This window comes from Pyxicephalus adspersus, chromosome 12 (genome assembly GCF_032062135.1).
Source record: "Pyxicephalus adspersus chromosome 12, UCB_Pads_2.0, whole genome shotgun sequence".
Taxonomy (NCBI): domain Eukaryota; kingdom Metazoa; phylum Chordata; class Amphibia; order Anura; family Pyxicephalidae; genus Pyxicephalus; species Pyxicephalus adspersus.
In genome coordinates this window covers 43095121-43113924 of record NC_092869.1, presented here as the reverse complement: position 1 = coordinate 43113924, position 18804 = coordinate 43095121, and the positions used below count along the sequence as shown (strand labels likewise).

At 43.6% G+C, this 18804-nt stretch overlaps 1 protein-coding gene across 1 annotated transcript in view; it reads right to left on the bottom strand.

Annotated features, from left to right (window-relative positions):
- Positions 1-18804, bottom strand: part of NRXN3 (neurexin 3) — a gene marked incomplete in the record, with an annotated part of 200881 nt that overhangs the window by 54685 nt on the left and 127392 nt on the right. Inside the window, 1 exon segment of the mRNA XM_072427916.1 lies at positions 7953-8134. Coding sequence (XP_072284017.1) covers positions 7953-8134 — 182 coding nt within the window.

Genomic DNA, 18804 nt, shown 5'->3' with positions numbered 1-18804 from the left:
GGGGGGGGGAGGGAGTGAAAGAAGACGAAGGAGAGAGAAAGGAAGCAGAAAGAAGATGGAAACAGTGGGGCGAAAGAGAGAGGGAAAGGGGGTAAAGGAAAGGAGGGGAGAGAGATAGAAGAAAGAAGGCTAACTATTGAGAAGAAGGAGGGATTTTGAGAGAAGGGGCAGTGAGAGATGGGAGGGCATGTGGGGAAAAAACAGAGAGAGAAGGGACAAAGAAAAAGAGGTGGATGGGAACTGAGAGCAGGGGAGAAAAGAAACAAAAAGAGTTGGGAGGGTGAGAGGTGGAAGGGGGAAGGAAGAGTCGGGAGGGTGAGAGAGAAAGAGGGAGGGGGTAAGAGAGGGGAAAATGAGGTAGGAGAATTGGGGTGACCAGTTGGGACGGAGAGAGGGGGAAATAAAGTGGGGGTGGAGAAAGTGAGGGGAGATAGAGGAAGATTCTGGATAAAAAAAAGAATGGAGAGAGGCCGTGAAGCCAGCAATGCCAGGAGTATATTGGAGTGTATGTGTGGCACACCAGCTGTCTCTCTAACAAGCCCCATAGAGACCAATTCCACATAAATTCTGAAACGATTTGAAAAGTCCTCAAATGTGTTGGCTGCACTGTACTTCCATTGGTTTTGTTACAACTGGATCTGAACCATTCTGTCCAACGACTTATTGTTGGAAATGTACCTGAACTCCGGATGTCTTTTCTAAATTAAAGGTATTTGGATATTCTTCTGAGGAGTCTGTGCTGTTCCATTCCACAGATATTCCCCATTCCTCACATAATACTGACATTAAGTCTACAAACAACAAACACAACAAAGTGCAGGGATGTAACTCTCCGGCTTCAGAGGAAAACATACAAATATAAAGACATCTGGAGCTCAGGTGCACTTTATGAGGCCCCTTGCTAATACTTTACTGACCTTGTAGCCATTACCCCTACCTACCAGAACACTTGATATTTGGAACAACCATCCATTCCTATGGTGTTCACATAAATGCACATTTTCAGCAGCATGCCAAGAATTCACACATCTAGAATATAGATATTAGAAAGAGTGAGCACTTAAAAGTCAGCTCTGTGATCTTTTCATCACAGCCTACGTACAACTCTAATGCTCGGCAGCCAGTGGTCAGGCTCGGGAAAACCTAAATAGCCAATCATGTTACAGGCCTGGGATAGATACACTTGAAATATTGAATTTATTATGGTGGATGGTTGATAACAGAACAAGTGTTTTCTCCACCATTTGAATCAGAGTCCTGAGTGGCCAAAGGATGGTCAAGGGGAAGAGAGGCAGATTCCTAGTAACCGAGAACGATAGTAGTTCTTTTCAAAATGTAAAGCAGCACATGCTTACAACTGTACATGCAGTACAGCTGTGCTGTACAGGGGATCACAAGAAGCTGACACCAAGTCACATTCTGGTACTTTGACAATTTAAAAGAATGCATTTATTGATGTATAACACAGCCATCAATACCCAGGGTCCTCTATATCTTCCCTTACATGATAGACATACAATGTGCCTAACTTGTCATCAATATTTCTCTGCCACAGGATGGTCATATTGTGTGGCATCATATCGCTGAGACATATCCAGAATTTTTTAAAAATTTACTTTATTTTGTGTCCAGGCCTCGTGTACTGCCATTGTTTCCATTCACAGGCTCCTGAATTGTCCTATCGCTGTGCAGTCATTCTAACCCCAGAGGTCACTAAATGGAAAGGCTGAGAAAGGCCCACACACATGCATTGGGGCTGCCGATTGGCTGTGTGAATGGGGACTGACCACCATGAGCTCTCTTCTATGTCTTGTTAAACAATCTCACACTGATTGCCTGGCACAAACAGCCGGGCCGGCGCTGGTCTGCGTCTCACTGTTTAAGGACTGGCATGTTCTGCTCAAACAAATTACACCCTTTCAGACACTCTGCAGGAGGAGCGGGGGAGTGATTGGAGATTACCGGCTGCGGCTCCACATCCCAGACTATCCGAACATGTTTAACCAATTTACTGCCATGCACCATAAAGACACCAATGATACCATAGCCTGTGCTTGATGAACCGTCATGCTGCTCCTAAGTGTACAGTGCCAGTCATGGAATGGCACGTGGTGAGGTTTATTACAAAGATTGTACCAATCGTCTACCCTTATAAGTATTGGGAAATCTTCCACAAAAAGCTCACCCAACAGGTGCTGATCAAATTTTTGGTGGGGTGAACCTCTTAAGCAACCTAAAGCACCCATACAGGGCCCACATATAAGGATCCCGTAAAAACACAAATATGGCAGTGATGTCCTTGAAGATGCAAGTCCCAAGTCCTTTATCTTGCCAAGTCTACTTGGTAGTTAACGATTTTGAAGAAGTAAATGCAATGCAATCAGGTTCCCAGTCCTGGGTCAATGACCCACTGCGTACAAAAGCAAGGATTAAGATGATAGCCTCAGGGCCTGTTCTGTAAAAATAAGAATAAAGTCCCCTCTGCATATAACTTTTAGAAGGATGGTGCACCTGTAACCAACATACCCACCAATAGTGTGGATGGCAAAGTTATAAAAAATCTGCAGAGGTCCAGTCAGGAAGCTGCTGCTCTCGGAAGTGACTGAAGGGTCATGAAAAATTTCTGATGTTCTGTTCCTTGGAGTAGAATTCCAGCGTTCTTGCAGTGTCCTAGCTTTCACTGCTGTGACACGCAGAGGCTTCCACAGACTCCGAGCAAAGCACTTTGATGCGGAGAACGCGGTGGGTGTCTGTGGACACTATAATACAAATATTTGTTCAATCGGCAGTTCCTTAATAGAGCGAGTTATCAATCAAGCTGGGAGCCGCAGCAGGGTTGGTTTGGTGAAGAAACTCATTACCAATAAGAAGAAAAGTATTAATTTCCACAGCCCGCAGGAATGCAAAGTGACAAAGAAAATCTACAAAGTGCCTACAGAGAAAGATTACTGTGGGAAGGGCTGACAGAGCCGCAAGACAAAAATAAAATAAAACTACTACACAAAGCATCAACAACGCCAGAATACCCGCTGAAGGGTTAAACTGACCAGATGCCCCATTAAGGGTTAACTGTGGTGCAGCCAGATCGCAAGGATTGTTACCGCACATAAAAAAACATAAATATATAACTGCAATCTATAAATACTGAAAAGTATTAATTATTAATCAACCAACTGCTGAATCCTCATCCAAATCCCTCGACACTGAATAAGAGGAAATGTAGAAGTAGAAAGGCAGCACATACAGTGATTACCCCACACTGGGGCTGGAGTGACGAACGAAGACCGACAGCTATGTGAGAGCTGGACAAAATGTCATGCAAGAGAGTGCAGATTTAGGAGACCGTATAGCTGGAATAGGGCCCAGCCGCACATAGGTCACTGCCATTCTATATGGGGCAATATACAAAATCATCACCTGCTCATGATTACACTGCAGACCAGAAAAGAAATACACCACCCTAATGAGGTCAGAAGATCTTGTAGGGATGACAGCCTATAGATAGGCAATTAATCAGATGCCAATGCGGGCTGTGCATGCCACAACCAAGCTACGCGTATGAGAGCTACAGGTGTGAGGAGGTGGTAAAGTGCCACTACCACACATGTAAAATTTACTTTGGGAGATTCCAGGCACCATGAAAAGCCAAGCCACACCATTATGAGAAAAGTGACCCCAATGGCCAACACGACGGCAAAGGGAGATTTCATAGCCAATTTTTTTTTTTTGTGTCAGGGAAGCATTTTATTTCCAGTGTATATTTTTTCCCATCCATTATAAATCTACAAAGCATTCTCATCAGAAATAATTCTAACACAAATCTCACACTGATTCCCCACCTTTACTTTACTCCTATTCTATTTCCTATCATCTAGTCCGTTGCTCCAAGCTACATCCGCACTAGCCCAGGGTGCCTGACAACCCGATCCCCTCCTGTCACAGACACAATTGAAGGGACACCAGAAATGTCCCCTGGAGCAGAGAGAACCAGGCAGGAAAAGGTTGCAGTGTCCCACCAGGCTCCGAACAGATGCTTTTCTGTGTATAAATCACACACAGCACAGAAGGCTTATGATTAGAAAATGCATAATGATACATAAATTACTGCAGCAGTGTTTGAATTTACAGTGAGGAAAAAACACTCACTGCAGACAATACTTAAAGAAGGCAAATAAAGAACATACATGGCCAGACGCCATTATAATATAATTGTATTACACCCCCAAAATGGCCGCCCAATGGACATCATCATTATACCATTCTATTACACTCCATATATAGAACATTACACCTCCAGCATGGCCGACCACTGGACACCATCATAATACAATTATATTACACTCCCAACATAACCAACCAATGGACTCCATCATATTAAAATTCTATTACACCCCATACATAGAACACTACACCCCCAACATGGCTGCCCACTGGACACCATCATAATACAATTCTATTACACTCTATACCCCCAACATGACCGACCACTGGTCGCCATTATAATACAATTTTTTTACACTCTATATATAGAACACTACAATGTCAACAAGGCTGACCACCGGACACCATCATTATACAATTCTATTACACTTTATACATAGAACAATACCCCCAACATGGCTGACCACCACACACCATCATCACACAATGCTATGACACCCCATACATAGAACACTAAACCCCCAACATGGCTGACCACTGGACAACTTCAGAATACAATTCAATTACACCCCATACATAGAACACTACACCCCCAATATCGCCGACCACTGGTCACCATCTTAATAAAATTCTATTACACTCCATATATAGAACACTACACCCCCCAACATGACCGACTACTAGACACCATCATCATACAATTCTATTACACTCTATACATAGAACACTACACCCCCCAACATGGATGCCCACAGAACACGGTCATATTACAATTCTATTACACCCCATACATAGAACACTACACCCCCAAAATGGCTGACTACCAGACACCATCATCACACAATTCTTTTACACTCTGTTCATACAACACTACACCCCCAATATGGGTGCCCACCGGACACCATCTTCACACAATTCTTTTACACTTCATACATTGAACACTACACCCCAACATGGCCGACCACCAGACACCATCATCATACAATTCTATTACACTCTATACATAGAACACTACACCCCAACATGGATCCCCACCAAACACCAACATAATACAATTCTATTACACCTATACATAGAACACTACACCCCCAACATGGCCCACCACCAAACACCATTATCATACAATTCTATTACAACCCAACATGGCTGCCCACCGGACACCATCATGACACAATTGTATTACATCCCATATATAGAATATTAGACCACCAACATGGCATCAGATGATGTTACATTGTAAATTGTTGGATGGCACGTACAAAGTTATTTTTTCAAACCAAGCTGGATGGAGAGGAAATCGATTCCCGGATTGGTGTCCTAAATGAGTCACCAGATGGTGTTCTTGTACCTGGATGAGTAAGACTGGAAACCTATTACATGTGCTTGTTCTCTTTCCTTAATGACACAATACTATGTTGATTTGCAAGATTTGTGGCACACTTCGATGCATGTACTGGCCCGGGAGAGGTTTAAGCAATTTTCCTGTAATTATTTTGCCTTATAAACTCAAAATGTGATAGCTGCTCAAGATAGCTGCTTACGAAAACCGGAATACCCCCAAGAAAGATTGTTCTATATGTGAGGCTGATCTACAGAGACACACACAACTTCTGTGTAGATCTCCCCATGAACTTTCCATGCCTAATCTATAGGTAGCTATTCAAAGAGGAGAATCAGGCACAACGCTCTCCATTTCATGGATCTCCTCCAATCATCACTGCAGCTCCCAACAACCCCATGGGCTATTCTTCTATGTAATGGAACTGAAACATGACTTTCAATATAATGAGAAATATGTGGCACACATTATCAGTATAAGGTGTGAAATATAGATTGAGAAATTTCATCAGAAATCATATACCTGTGGTTTTCAGAAATAGAAATATTCTTATGCTCAGAGTATATGTTGTCAGACCAATATATTATAATGAAACAATGAATTACACAGCATGGATCCTTTGTTAGTGCTGTCTTCAGCATGGTCCCAAACAACCACCATCTTGATTACCTACTGGTATGTGAGAGATAGCAGCACAACACCACCAGCTTGTGGGTAGTGCCCCAGACATGAAGGAGCCCCTGTTCTGCCTAGTTGGCCACCCACTAACATGCAAAGGGAAAAAGATACTATTATTAATACACAGTATTCATATAGTGCTGACATATTACGCAGCGCTGTACAAAGTCCACAGTCATGTCACCAGTTGTCCGTCAAAGGAGCGCACAATGTAATGTCCCTACCATAGTCATATGTCTTTATATAGTCTAAGGTCAATTTTGGGGAAGCCAATTTGCCTAACTGCATGTTTTTGTTACATGGGAGGAAGCCTTAGTACCTGGAGGAAACCCACACAAACACAGGGAGAACCTGCAAACTCCATGCAGATAATGCCCTGGCCAAGATTCAAACCTGGAACCCAGCACAGCAAAGACCAAATTGCTAACCACCAAGCCACCGTGGAGTGAGTAAAACCATGAAAACCTTCATTTGCTGGCCTATAGTGTTTATATTTTATGGATATGTTGAAGAGAGAATTGGATGAGTATACTGGTGAAGCAGGAGCCCCCTTTAAGTTAGTGTAGGATGGTGTAGTGTGACGGTGTCACTCTGTGCCGCGGATATAATAACGCGTCTCTAGAGGAGCGGAGTGCCTGTTCAGAGCTGTCAGCGGCCTCATCTCACGCATGAAGAACTAATGTCATGGGCGAAGCGAGCAGAAAATGCCGACAAGCAGCCATTAATCTTACTCAGGGGGAGCGAGCCAGCCACTGGCAGGTAGAAACACAATACAACATCTGTTCTGCTGGCAGGCCTGTCACATGTGTCCCCAAACATGCTCTCCACGTGAGCCCACCACTTACACACAACATGTCCGCCGCCTCTCGTCTGACAGGCTCATCAATTAATACTCAACACATATCTCTGGCGTGTTCCCTGCCAGAGGAGGCCTCCACTGTACCAGCAGTCCTCCCCAGTGCCACCAATCTCCACATACCATCTACTTTCCCATATAACTGCCAGTCCTCCCCAGTGCCACCAGTCTCCATCTTATTGTTGGTCTCCCTCATACAGCCACTCTCCATATACCATACATTTCCATTGCAAATCTCTGACATACTGCCAATCCTCCCCCGTGTCGCCAGCCTCCATCGTACCAGTGGTCTTCCTCATACAGCCAGTCATCCTATACCAACCATTTCCCCATACAACCCAACTCTGTCATACTGCCAGTCTCCATCTTATTGCTGGTCTCCCTCATACAGCCACTCTCCCTATACCATCCATTTCCACAGCCAATCTCCGACATACTGCCAATCTTACCCCCTGTCGCCAGTCCCCATCATACCACTGGTCTTCTTCATACAGCCGGTCTTCCTGTACCCTCACTTTCCCCACACAACCAATCTCAGCCATACCACCTCTGTGTGCTGCCAGCCTCCATCGTTGGAGGGGTCCTAGGATGGAATATGGGGAATAGATTTAAAATACTTTAAATTTAAAGTCAAAACATGTACAAAGTAGAGAAGTAATATTTTTCCTGCCATCTGTGTCCCATTGAGGAGAAATGCCTTTTCTTCTGGTCCTGGAGACACAACAGAGAGTTGGCTTTTCTACCAGACAACGGCTACCAGGACAAACAGAGGATCTCCCAGTGGGGACACCATATATAGGTAACCCCATTGTACTCAGAATCTGTGTTGCAGTGATGTCAGTGAATGGTTCCCTTTTAACCCCCACATTCAGCTACAGACATTTCACATCTCAATGAACATAAAGTAAATCAACTTACTATGTGAAGCTGCAGAAAATCCATCAGCCCGGCAGCGCTGTCTATGCGCACAAGAATTCCGTCTTTTACAGTAGTGCTGAATCCCACAGCGAGCCGATCAGTGCGTGTGCTGGGCCTGTCGTTATGAGGCCAGGTGTACAGGATAAGCCCTCCACTCTTCCCAAATATGTACGTCGCCCCAGCTGTAAAGAAAAAAAAAAAAAAAGTATATTATCAGACAGCTCCTGAGGACCCAAAATCCAGAAGCATGATACACCTAAATGAATGCCTAGAGATCACTAACAAGGTGCAGCTGGATAGGAGGTCATTGCATCTTGTTTTGTAGAATATGGCTTATATCACAACAAACCGCCTGACATTCTGTGATGGGAATGCCATTTTTGGGAAAGAACACAATCTCAAAACACCACCTGGCATGCCACCATTACACCCCACCTTACCCACACAGTCCACATAAAAAGTATCACCAAAAGGTACATTTTTTTTATTTACAGAATACAAATTCCAATGTTTTGTTTTTGTTTTTTTTTAACCTGGAAAAAAGGCGACAGCAGAGATCTGAGGTTATATTTTCATTCTGGTGTCTTAAATACATGCCCAAATGATATAGAATTTTTAATCATACTGATATTTTCAATAATCCAAAAACAGACAGCTGTGACATGAGGGAAATAGGAGTCCAAAACAGGGACATCTGGGAAATAAAATATCAAAGAATGTTAGGCGACAGAAAAGAAATTGAAATGGGTTAGTTTATGTATAAAAAAGAGATCTGTGCACAAAAGTGCTTTGCTAGACAAATTTTAGTGGCTGTTTTTAGGGGCCGGATTGGAGCTTGGAGAGAGCACAGCACCATGGGGGGAAAACAGGCCGGACCAGCACATGGAGAGAACACAACATTGTGGGGAACTACATATTGGGACATTGAAGGAAGCACATCACTAATGCAGGAGGAAAGACTGGGACAAGTATCTAAGACTTTACTGGGGTCTGTAGAGAGGGTACCCCCTGGGACCAATCCAGGATAAATAGAACCAAAGAGACCACTGACATGAACTGAAGGAACTAAAATAAGGAACTTCTACATCCTTGGACAGAAAACTTGCTCATAGAAAACAGGATACTGGAAAATGTGTCCTCCCAAAAGTAACCAATTGTCTTGAAATGCAGAGATAGACAGCAGCACGTCGCCCATTACACCCAGCAAAACATAAATAGGTAGATGTGGTCACACCATATAAGATAAAGGGGAGTAAAAGAACCCAATAATTTCTTTAATTTTTGGCACACATAACTTACCCACCAAAATTATGTGACAAACCCCTGGGGGGGAAGGGGGTGAATCTTTATAGGATATACATATGTGTGTGTTTGGATAGAAGATGCAGCTGGGGTTTGCAGGCTCAGTGGTGTATTAAAGTCAGATCTCTGCTAGTTGTGAAATTTGCTGAGCGATAAACCCTTCTATTCATTCCCTAATCCTGCTCATTGCAAAGGATAATAATCCACATGTCAACATATTTACACCTAGGGAGGAAAGATGAGTTCCTGTGGGTGACGGACAACAAGATTAAAGGTGACAAGCATTAACCCTGAGACGGCCAGAGTATTCAGGGCAGAGAAGTAGCATGGCAATATTGGCTTCGAATTATGGGGAGATTTATATTCATATTACTGAGGAATTGGAGACAGGCAGGGATCCAATGCTAATCCTTCCACAAGTGGATTATCCAGACTGCGTGCAGAGCAAAAATGTACTGACTTTCCATAACCATCTTCCCTCCACCTGACAAGATGAGGAGGAAAAGTCAGCCGTGTATCAGATCAGATGGAAAACTGCCGCATTGTTCACTCCCTGCGAGGTCAAGAACTATTTTCTATTATCAGAATAAAAGCAAATCCACCATTAGCAGTGAAGATTGGGGTCCATGGCCCAAACAAAGTGTCTTTTAGTTTTACATTTCATTGAAGAAGAAAAAAAATCCAACAAAATCAGAAATTATATACAGGTGTGGTTCATTAAGCATGGGCAAGCTGCAGTTATGTCTCTGGAGAAACATCACTTGTAGCCATCGCAGAGAAACCTTCTGTGGTAGTTTTATGCCACTGTGAAAAATGTACTAATCTCTATGAGGCAAGGCCACCATGTAATGAGCTGCTTTGCTCAATGAGAGCCCAATGCAATGGCACACTCAAATCCATTGTTTCTAATCAGCCCAGTTCAGACCAGGTGCCGCATTCACTGTTTCCCACAAAGCTGTTGTGATGCAGGTGAAAAAAAATTGTACAGTAAAAAAAATCTGCAAATCAACACAATGAAGTGTGTTAAAAAAAATACATTTCAGAACTCAATGAACACAAAGTAGCATGAATCCAGCCTAAAGGAACATTGAGACCAATTCGGCAGTACTCTTCTTTTTTTTGGGTGCAAGTTACAAGTTGATCTGAGCTGTCGCCATTTTTTAATAGTTGGATTTGGTAGACATGGGGGGGTCTTAAGATGCAATGGAGTGGTTAGGCTTCTTTAGGGAGGGTGCACCCACTCTTAACATACGTAGCTATACGTTAATAAACACATAAAATTGGGAGCTCACACACTTTATTCTGCGATTTTCCTGTTCAATTGAACAGCCCATTCCATTGTTTCATAGAATCCACCATATATCCATTCTTTATTTTTTAATCTGATCAACCAAAAATAATACCAACGGAAATATCCTTGATTGGCCAGGCTGGAAAATTTCCATTGGTTGTACCTGAAAATTCCCAATTTCTGATCCATTAAACATAGGAGTATCCCACATACACTTATCTTCATTAACCGTCTCAATTGATCATGAAGAATCAATACAATCATCAATTAAGGTGCATGGCTAATTTACAATTAGCAGCTGACATTTTAGTTGGGAAAGGCAATTGAGTTAAAGCTGATTTGTTTATAGTTGGCTGTAGAGTTTAGTAACTTTTTGGCAAGGGAATTTTTGAGAAGCTTTTCCATGAAGTTGATTTTATACCTTCATGGATTCTAGCTTACCACCACACCAGGGACACGAATATTATTATTCGTGCACAGTGTTTATATAGAGATAACATTTTATGCAGTGCTCTACAAAGTCCAGTCAGGGCACTTGCTGTCCCTGAAAGGCCCCCCTAATCTAATGTCCCTACCATAGTCATATGTCTTTAATACAGTCTAAGGGTAAATTTTAGGGAGAATCTAATTAACTAACTGCATGTTTTTGGAATGTGGGAGGAAATCAGGGTACCTAGAGGAAACCCACAGAAATGCGAGGAGAACCTGCAAACTCCATGCAGATAGTGTCCTGGCCGAGAATCAAACCTGGGACCCAGAGATGCAAGGGCCAGAGTGCTAACCACTGAGCCACCATACTGCCCAACAATACACGGATCCGCTCACAGCCAGGATGTACATTCTGCATCATTGGCATCACCCATCATCACGATTGTTCCCTGGGTCTATGACGCACACATCATATATAACAGGACTATTGTAGGTGTGACATGCATGTTATCTGTTGCAGACTGATCAGGATGGCGAAGCATATTTTTCTAATGGGCTCGGGAGCGGAGCTCACCTTCGGGGTAATGGGTTCATTTAAACAATTTCCCTTTTGCTTGCTGACAGGAAAATCTTTTTCCAGGAACTTGTAAAATAATCATTGTAAACTGCATGATAATCTGCGGTATCATCTCAGCGACTCCCACAGATCCCCGACAATATCCGACGCTGTCAGCCAAACTCCAACATTTATCAGCTCGCTGCCTCAAAGGCTTCGGCTGTTTGAAGTTAATTAATCAGTAATTCTGATGCGCTGACTGAATAAGAGAGGAAAAGACAAAAGACGAAGGGAGAGAGATAACAGGATGACTACAGAGGACCCAGGAGCTGCTCCATAAGAAGCTGCACCAGGAGATATATAGGATACGAGGAGGGGGGCCAGGACACATCACACACACACAGATGATTGAACAAAGGCAGTCAAAGAGAAAAGTTCAGAAATGAAGGAGATCTGTTGTTTAAATTGCTGCAGCTTATAGGAGGGGTTCAGGGGCTCCCCTCTGGAGGAATTCTATCCTACAGCTATGGCACAGAAAATGATTGGCTGACTCCTGGAATCACACAAATCTCCTGCCAATTGTCCACCCATGATCATCATATGAATGCTGATTGGCTTAACTGACTGAAAATTGTACAACACATGCTTCCGCTGGGTGCCGTAACCTGCTAGAGGTTCAGAGATGAAACAACTGGAAATGATTGAATAGAAGGCCAATCACAAATCAGTTTGCTGATTTGTAATCTAAGCAGATGCTGCAAGATGCTTTCACAGATCAGAGTTTTAAAGTGAACCTGTCCATAACCTTACACATCTGAATTTATGATTTTTTGCCTAGGCTGAGGGAGGTCAGTCTGCTGCACGTAGGAGGAAGCATTTTGCAAGTCACAAGGTGTGAGACTGCAGCAGGGATTGATTGGTGTCTACATTTGTGACCACAGCCAAGATCTGTAGTGATTCCTGGCTGAATCTGTTTCAGTGAGTCAACCTCACAGTAGGCAGCATCTGCTGTATAGTCTGATTGGTTACCCCGCAGTCCTCTGGGAATCCTTTGCCGTGTCCTTATCATACTGATCTATGGGATGACATGGGGGTATTATGAATTCCTCCTGACAGATACGCACAGAAATGATAGAAAAGTGCAGGTTATGACATCTTGGACTCCACACAGAAAACTGGGCAGCACCAAGCTGTTCTAATAAGATAATTTTTGTGGATTTGTTTGCAGCGAGGCAAAGCGTTCCATTGTGGAGAAAGGTTTACATGAAACTGTGGCATTTTGGTTTCATCTCTCTCATCTGAGAATATAAAGCTCAGTATGGGCCTAAATTTAGTGATATTGTAGTTGCTGTATTCCAGCTGTTCTCTGAGCTCTACACATAAACCACACAGCAGCGGATGGAGAAATATATACTGGATATCAGGGCATAATGAAATCGTGCTGCCTAGATATCCCGTGACTCCTCTGGTGACACGACTTCTTATTTCGGCATTACTTCCTCTCCATATGTCAGGTTGTATCTTGGCTCCAACGCCGTCCTCTAGGAATCTGCTACCTCTTTTCACCATCCTGAAATCTGTGTCCCCCTCCCGAATAACACCCCCACCCCTTCAGATGTCCACAGAAAAACCTTGACACTTATTTCCCCCTGGTATCTCCTGGCAGTGTCACTATGACAACCACGGACCACCTGAGAAGATAAATAAGCCTTAAACTTTCCTTTCAAAGCAGCTTCCAGCTGTTCCAAACTTTGCCATTTATCTCTTCAGAGTCTCAATTAGAGCAATTTCTTTTTTTGGCCTGATTTTATTCTCCTCCCACCAAAGACGTTCTCTGGGTCCACCTGACGAAAAGGAGTTCTTGCTTCATTAGACGCTGACAGATACTCCGCACAGCAAATTACCTCTAATCATTACCTTCATCACACATCAGCCCTCAGTCTGTCAAACTCATCAGCAGATCTCCCAGCTACCTGCTTTGGCCAAGATTCAAGACACATCACCTGGCGGATTATCTGTGGAGGTGAAACGGGCAATCTGACAGGTCGCTCCCGAGGACTCTTCACCTTTTCCACCTTTGTGTTTGGCACTGCTCAGAGGTCAGGGATATGTATAATGATACAGGATCAGCACTAAACAGTTCCCTCTATAAGGGAAAAAAAAGTGTCTTGGACAGTTCCCATAAAAAGAGAGCACCTTGGACAGTTCCCTCGTCCTCAGTAAATTGAATCATTCTACAGAGACAAACTTAGAGGCATTCCATGTTCTAAGCACAGTCCCCTCACAGAGAACACCTTACTGGGACAACTTCTGTGTACTCCGCACAGTCCACCCACAGGAAGCACCTTGGACACTTCCGGTGTCCTCAGTACGGGCCATCCAAAGGAAGCACCCCAGGCAGCTCTGGCGTCCTCAGCATGGTCCATCCAAAAAAAAGCACCTTGGACAGTTTCTGTGTCTTAAGTACAGTCCATCCAAAGAAAACACCTTGGATAGTTTCTGTGTCCTAAGCACAATCTATTCTAAGAGCACCTTGGATAGTTCCCGGATCCTCAGCACAGTTCATTCAAAGGTAGCACCTTGGACAGTTCCCGTGTCCTCAGCACAGGCCATCCAAAGAAAGCACATTGGACAGTTCTTGTGCTCGCTGCACAGTCTGTCCAAAGAAAGCACCTTGGACAGTTCCTGTGTCCTCAGCAAAGGCCATCCAAAGAAAGCACATTGGACTGTTCCCGTGTCCTCAGCAAAGGCCATCCAAAGAAAGCACATTGGACTGTTCCCGAAAGGCCATCCAAAGAAAGCACATTGGACTGTTCCCGTGTCCTCAGCAAAGGCCATCCAAAGAAAGCACATTGGACTGTTCCCGTGTCCTCAGCACAGGCCATCCAAAGAAAGCACATTGGACAGTTCTTGTGCTCGCTGCACAGTCTGTCCAAAGAGAGCACATTGGACAGTTCCCATGTCCTCAGCATGGTTCATTCAAAGAAAACATCCTGGATAGTTCCCGTGTCCTCAGCACAGTCCCTCCAAAGGAAGCACCTTGGACAGTCCCTGTGTCCTCAGCACAGGCTATCCAAAGAAGGCACACTGGACAGTTCTTGTACTCTCAGCACAGTCCATTTAAAGGAAGCACCTTGGACAGTTCCTTTGTCCTCAGCACAGGCCATCCAAAGAAGGCACATTGGACAGTTCTTGTGCTCGCCCCACAGTCCATTCAAAGGAAGTACCTTGGACAGTTCCTGTGTCCCCGGCACAGTCCATCCAAAGAAAACACCTTGGACAGTACCCCAGCGTTTAACCTGAGGCTTTAAAAGCCCATGTTTGAAATACTCATGCATTCCAATAGGCTAATCTACACCAGGACGTTTCCTTGAGGCACATTTATGAGCATTATCTATGACCTTGCTTGCAAATTAAAACGCAGGGTTAACACTGGAAGACGCCCAAAAACGGGGGTTTGCAGCAGGTTTACTAAATCCCCCCACACACAATGCACACACAATTCCATGTTGATCGTTCATTCGCCTAAGAAAAGTCGTGACTGACATCAGCAGTGAAAATGATCTGTGAAATGGGAATATTTATTCTATTTTCCACTCTGAAGATAATTCAGCCATGTAATGTGTAAATATCCATGCACATTCCCTATATCTGGAAGCTCTGATTTTCAAATCTGGTACCATCCCATGCTTCTTCCTGGGAAGTATTAGGATGTTTGGTCTGTACAGAATATGCACAAAACCAACCTAGGGCAATGGTTGGCCATCCAATGGCTTCAAAGTCCCTGAACGGCAATTGGTAGAATCACATAAGTGCAAACTGACAAACAGTGATGTATAGAATACAACCTGTGAACAGGTACAGCTCAGAAGCACAAGGATAATACTAATATATTCCCACCAATGGGAAGCCAGGTCAGAAGTAGGCACAGGTGACATCACAAGTTAAACGGGTAAATAAATGGACATATGCACCACAAAAGGTACACACCAACCATACATGGACCTTTAATGAGAGCAATACATAGGCCATCACTGCTACTCTCCACCTAACTTCATGGCGATGTTCTGGCTTCAATGCTTTCAGTGAATTATCAAAGTCAGGGACAGCCAGGAAACTGGAACTTATGGTAAGGGGTCAGCGATGGCTGAATCCCTACATCTCTTACTTCAAACTTCTGAAACTCTCACCCAAGCAAGACAATCTGCAGACATTGTTGCATTTTAATTCTTAACAATCCACTGAGCCTGCAGCAGTGAGCCTGCCCCTATGCTTCTTAAGAGATAAGACTCATGTAACAAAAGGTTGCAGTCCTGCACAGAAGTACTAAAAGTTGAATTAGCAGACATGCCCTGAAAGCTTTGAAGATACATAAGGGAGCCATGCTTCAAGGTTTTAGATATACAGCTAAGAAAGGCTATCGGTCTGCCTCTGTGACAGGCAAAGGACCACACAAGAAGGGAGGGGAAATATCTGCAACAATGACACTAATCTATGTAAATTGTGCATTTGTGATCACTGAAGCATCACACCGTCTATATAATTGGAGCTAGGGCTATATCATGGCCTTTTAGTGCTGGGATCCTGCTCCTATTCCAGAAGAGGCCCCATCTATTTATTGTTCTGAACGCTTTAAATACCCCAAACATTTCTGGAAGGATACATGCCTGTCCAAAACTAATCCTAGCATCTACCTCTGTGCTTATGGAGTGAGGACATTGGAGTGTGAGCCCCTCTGCACCACAGGAAGATATATTCCGGAGGCCTCAGTATTATATCCCAGACTGGTAGTGACAAGAAGATAAACCTCAATTATTCTCTATCTCTGTGCACTTGGCCCCCTCAGATATCGGCATCTGCCCCAATTTATGGCTCTAATTTGACGTTTTATTTCACGCAGTCCTTGTATATAGTGGGGACTTGCAAGGACTCTCACGGGAGATATCCGACCCCTATATATTGGCTTTTATTATACACAAAATATAATTATGTGATTGTAAATCATGAAACAAAGCCAATGATGGTAAGAAATGAACATGAAGCACATCACAAAGTGCAGGAATAATATGAATAAAGTGCGGCCATATCCAATAATTAGGGTCAACAAATTCTCAAAACCCCAATCAGTGCTCAGTGCAAACATTTTTTTTAAACTGGATGGGAAGAAATTTTAGGCGGTTGGCAGCCCCTGTAATGTGACCCAGCTGTTTAGTAACCATCCAAAAACAGCTGGGTGGTTACTAAAAGTGCCGGATAATGCCTCCAGCTAAAAGGGGCTAGGGAGGAGAACACTGCCAATATTATGATGTGTCTTTAAAAACTTCTGCTCAGGTTTCTACATGGAAGATGTGGTCACCATGAAACTACTTCGCCGATTTTTGCCATACTTACTACACCTGGAGATGCCACACATGCTCTATTTAGGGTACCATTACCATAAATAGTTCATGATGGAAATGCAGATGCTGCCATCTTTAAGATTAAGCTCCACATAAATGCATCCTGCACAGACACTGGCACATGAGTAGACATTTGTGAAACACCTATTTGGGTTGTTTGCATAAAGTAACATTGATGAATCCAGATATGCGGAGTATATAGTGCAACTTGCAGAAGATGATAGGGACTCTGCACCCTAAACTCACCAACCAAATACAAACCTTGGTGCCACCAGCTGAGCCCACCTCATATCATCTAAAAAATCATTCAGCAGAATATATTACAGCTTTCACTTCGAGATTCTTTACAAAGTCACTTTTTAGGTGACTCAGTTAGCTGCCTGGGTAAACATCCAAGAATATTGAGTGAATGTAGCTTCTGTACTTTACTAGTGTTGGATTCCAAAATATTTAATCTTCGGTTATATGGTCCATATGATGGAGAGTATTACCTTGAGCAGGGCTAGCAAATAGGAAGCACAGGATGGACAAAATATGGTGGAGAAAAAGTACAAATATGACATTGTAACCTTATCACATCTTGGTAAATATATTTTCAAAAAAACTGATGGAATTCAGAAACATCTAAAAATAGAAACTTGTAGAGTCTTCTTTTAGAGGCTGGAAGGCGCCATTGAGCATTACCATCTTGCGTCTTGCAGCTTTTAATGCGTTGTAACTGCTGTGGTTATAAAACGTCACCTGGCTCTGGCTGGAGGAAGATGTGAAGAGAAAGGTGCCCAGCGCCCGCATACGGTGGTATTTGGAGATGCCAGCTCTGTTTAGGAAGATGGTTGGAGATGAGGTCACCTGCCGCGATGGAGAGATTCTGGTGTACGAGCGATGTGCAGCTCCTGGCAAAGCAGCACAATCTCCCGGCTACCTCCAGCAGCCCATTTGTAATGCAGAATTAGCTAAATCCAGCATGAAAACAAATAAGCCCGACTAATCCCCTTATCTGGCGGCAGACAATGCGCCGAGTGCCACAGCCACCTCTCCCGTCACTGCAGGTTTGAGGGACGCTCATTCCCACACATGTGGCCCCGAAATCTCTTCCGCCGGAGCTTTGTCCATCGTCTAATTACTTTATTGTATTATTTTCTTCAATTAACAAATGTTTGTTTGCCATAATCGTCTTCCTCTATTCACTGATCTCTGGAAATGGGATGAAGAGACTTTTCCACAAAGAAGCAGGCTGCTTTGCGAATGCTGAGAGCGCGTGCGGATGGAGGCGTCGTGTGACGCACAGCCCTAATACGAGTTGAAAGCTAAACGTAAAACTTTGTGTCCGAAAAACAGTGCCGGATTGCTCATCTGATTGGGGTAGGACGCTGAACTATTCAGCGTAGATTACACCAATAAGAGGCGCTGCATGAATTTCTTTGCAGCAAAAGGCTGGATCCTGCAGAGTCAACAGTACAAGGAATAAAAGGAACCCCAATAGGATGATTTTCTGTACAGAATGCGGTGAAATGGTGGTCACCTTGTATGGACGCTCCAAACCAACATTAGACTGTGGTAACCTCACCAAAAGCCCAGATCTGAACTCTCAGGTGATAAAGGAAACTTATTTTTTCAGGGCTCTTCTTCTAAAGTTTAACACTATAACCATGCACACAGGAGCGGTGAGCACAGAAACGACTATGTGTGCACCCTTCACCACATGTTCATGCATGAAATAATGCAAAACGTGGGTTAACAAAACAAACCAAATACTGTTCCATGAATTTTACTTCCTGGTGACATGTGGACCAGAGGTTCTCCTCTGCACAGGCCAGGAGTCATCATGTCACGACACAAGTCCAGTGAAACCTTGTCCGCAGATATTAGTTCAGT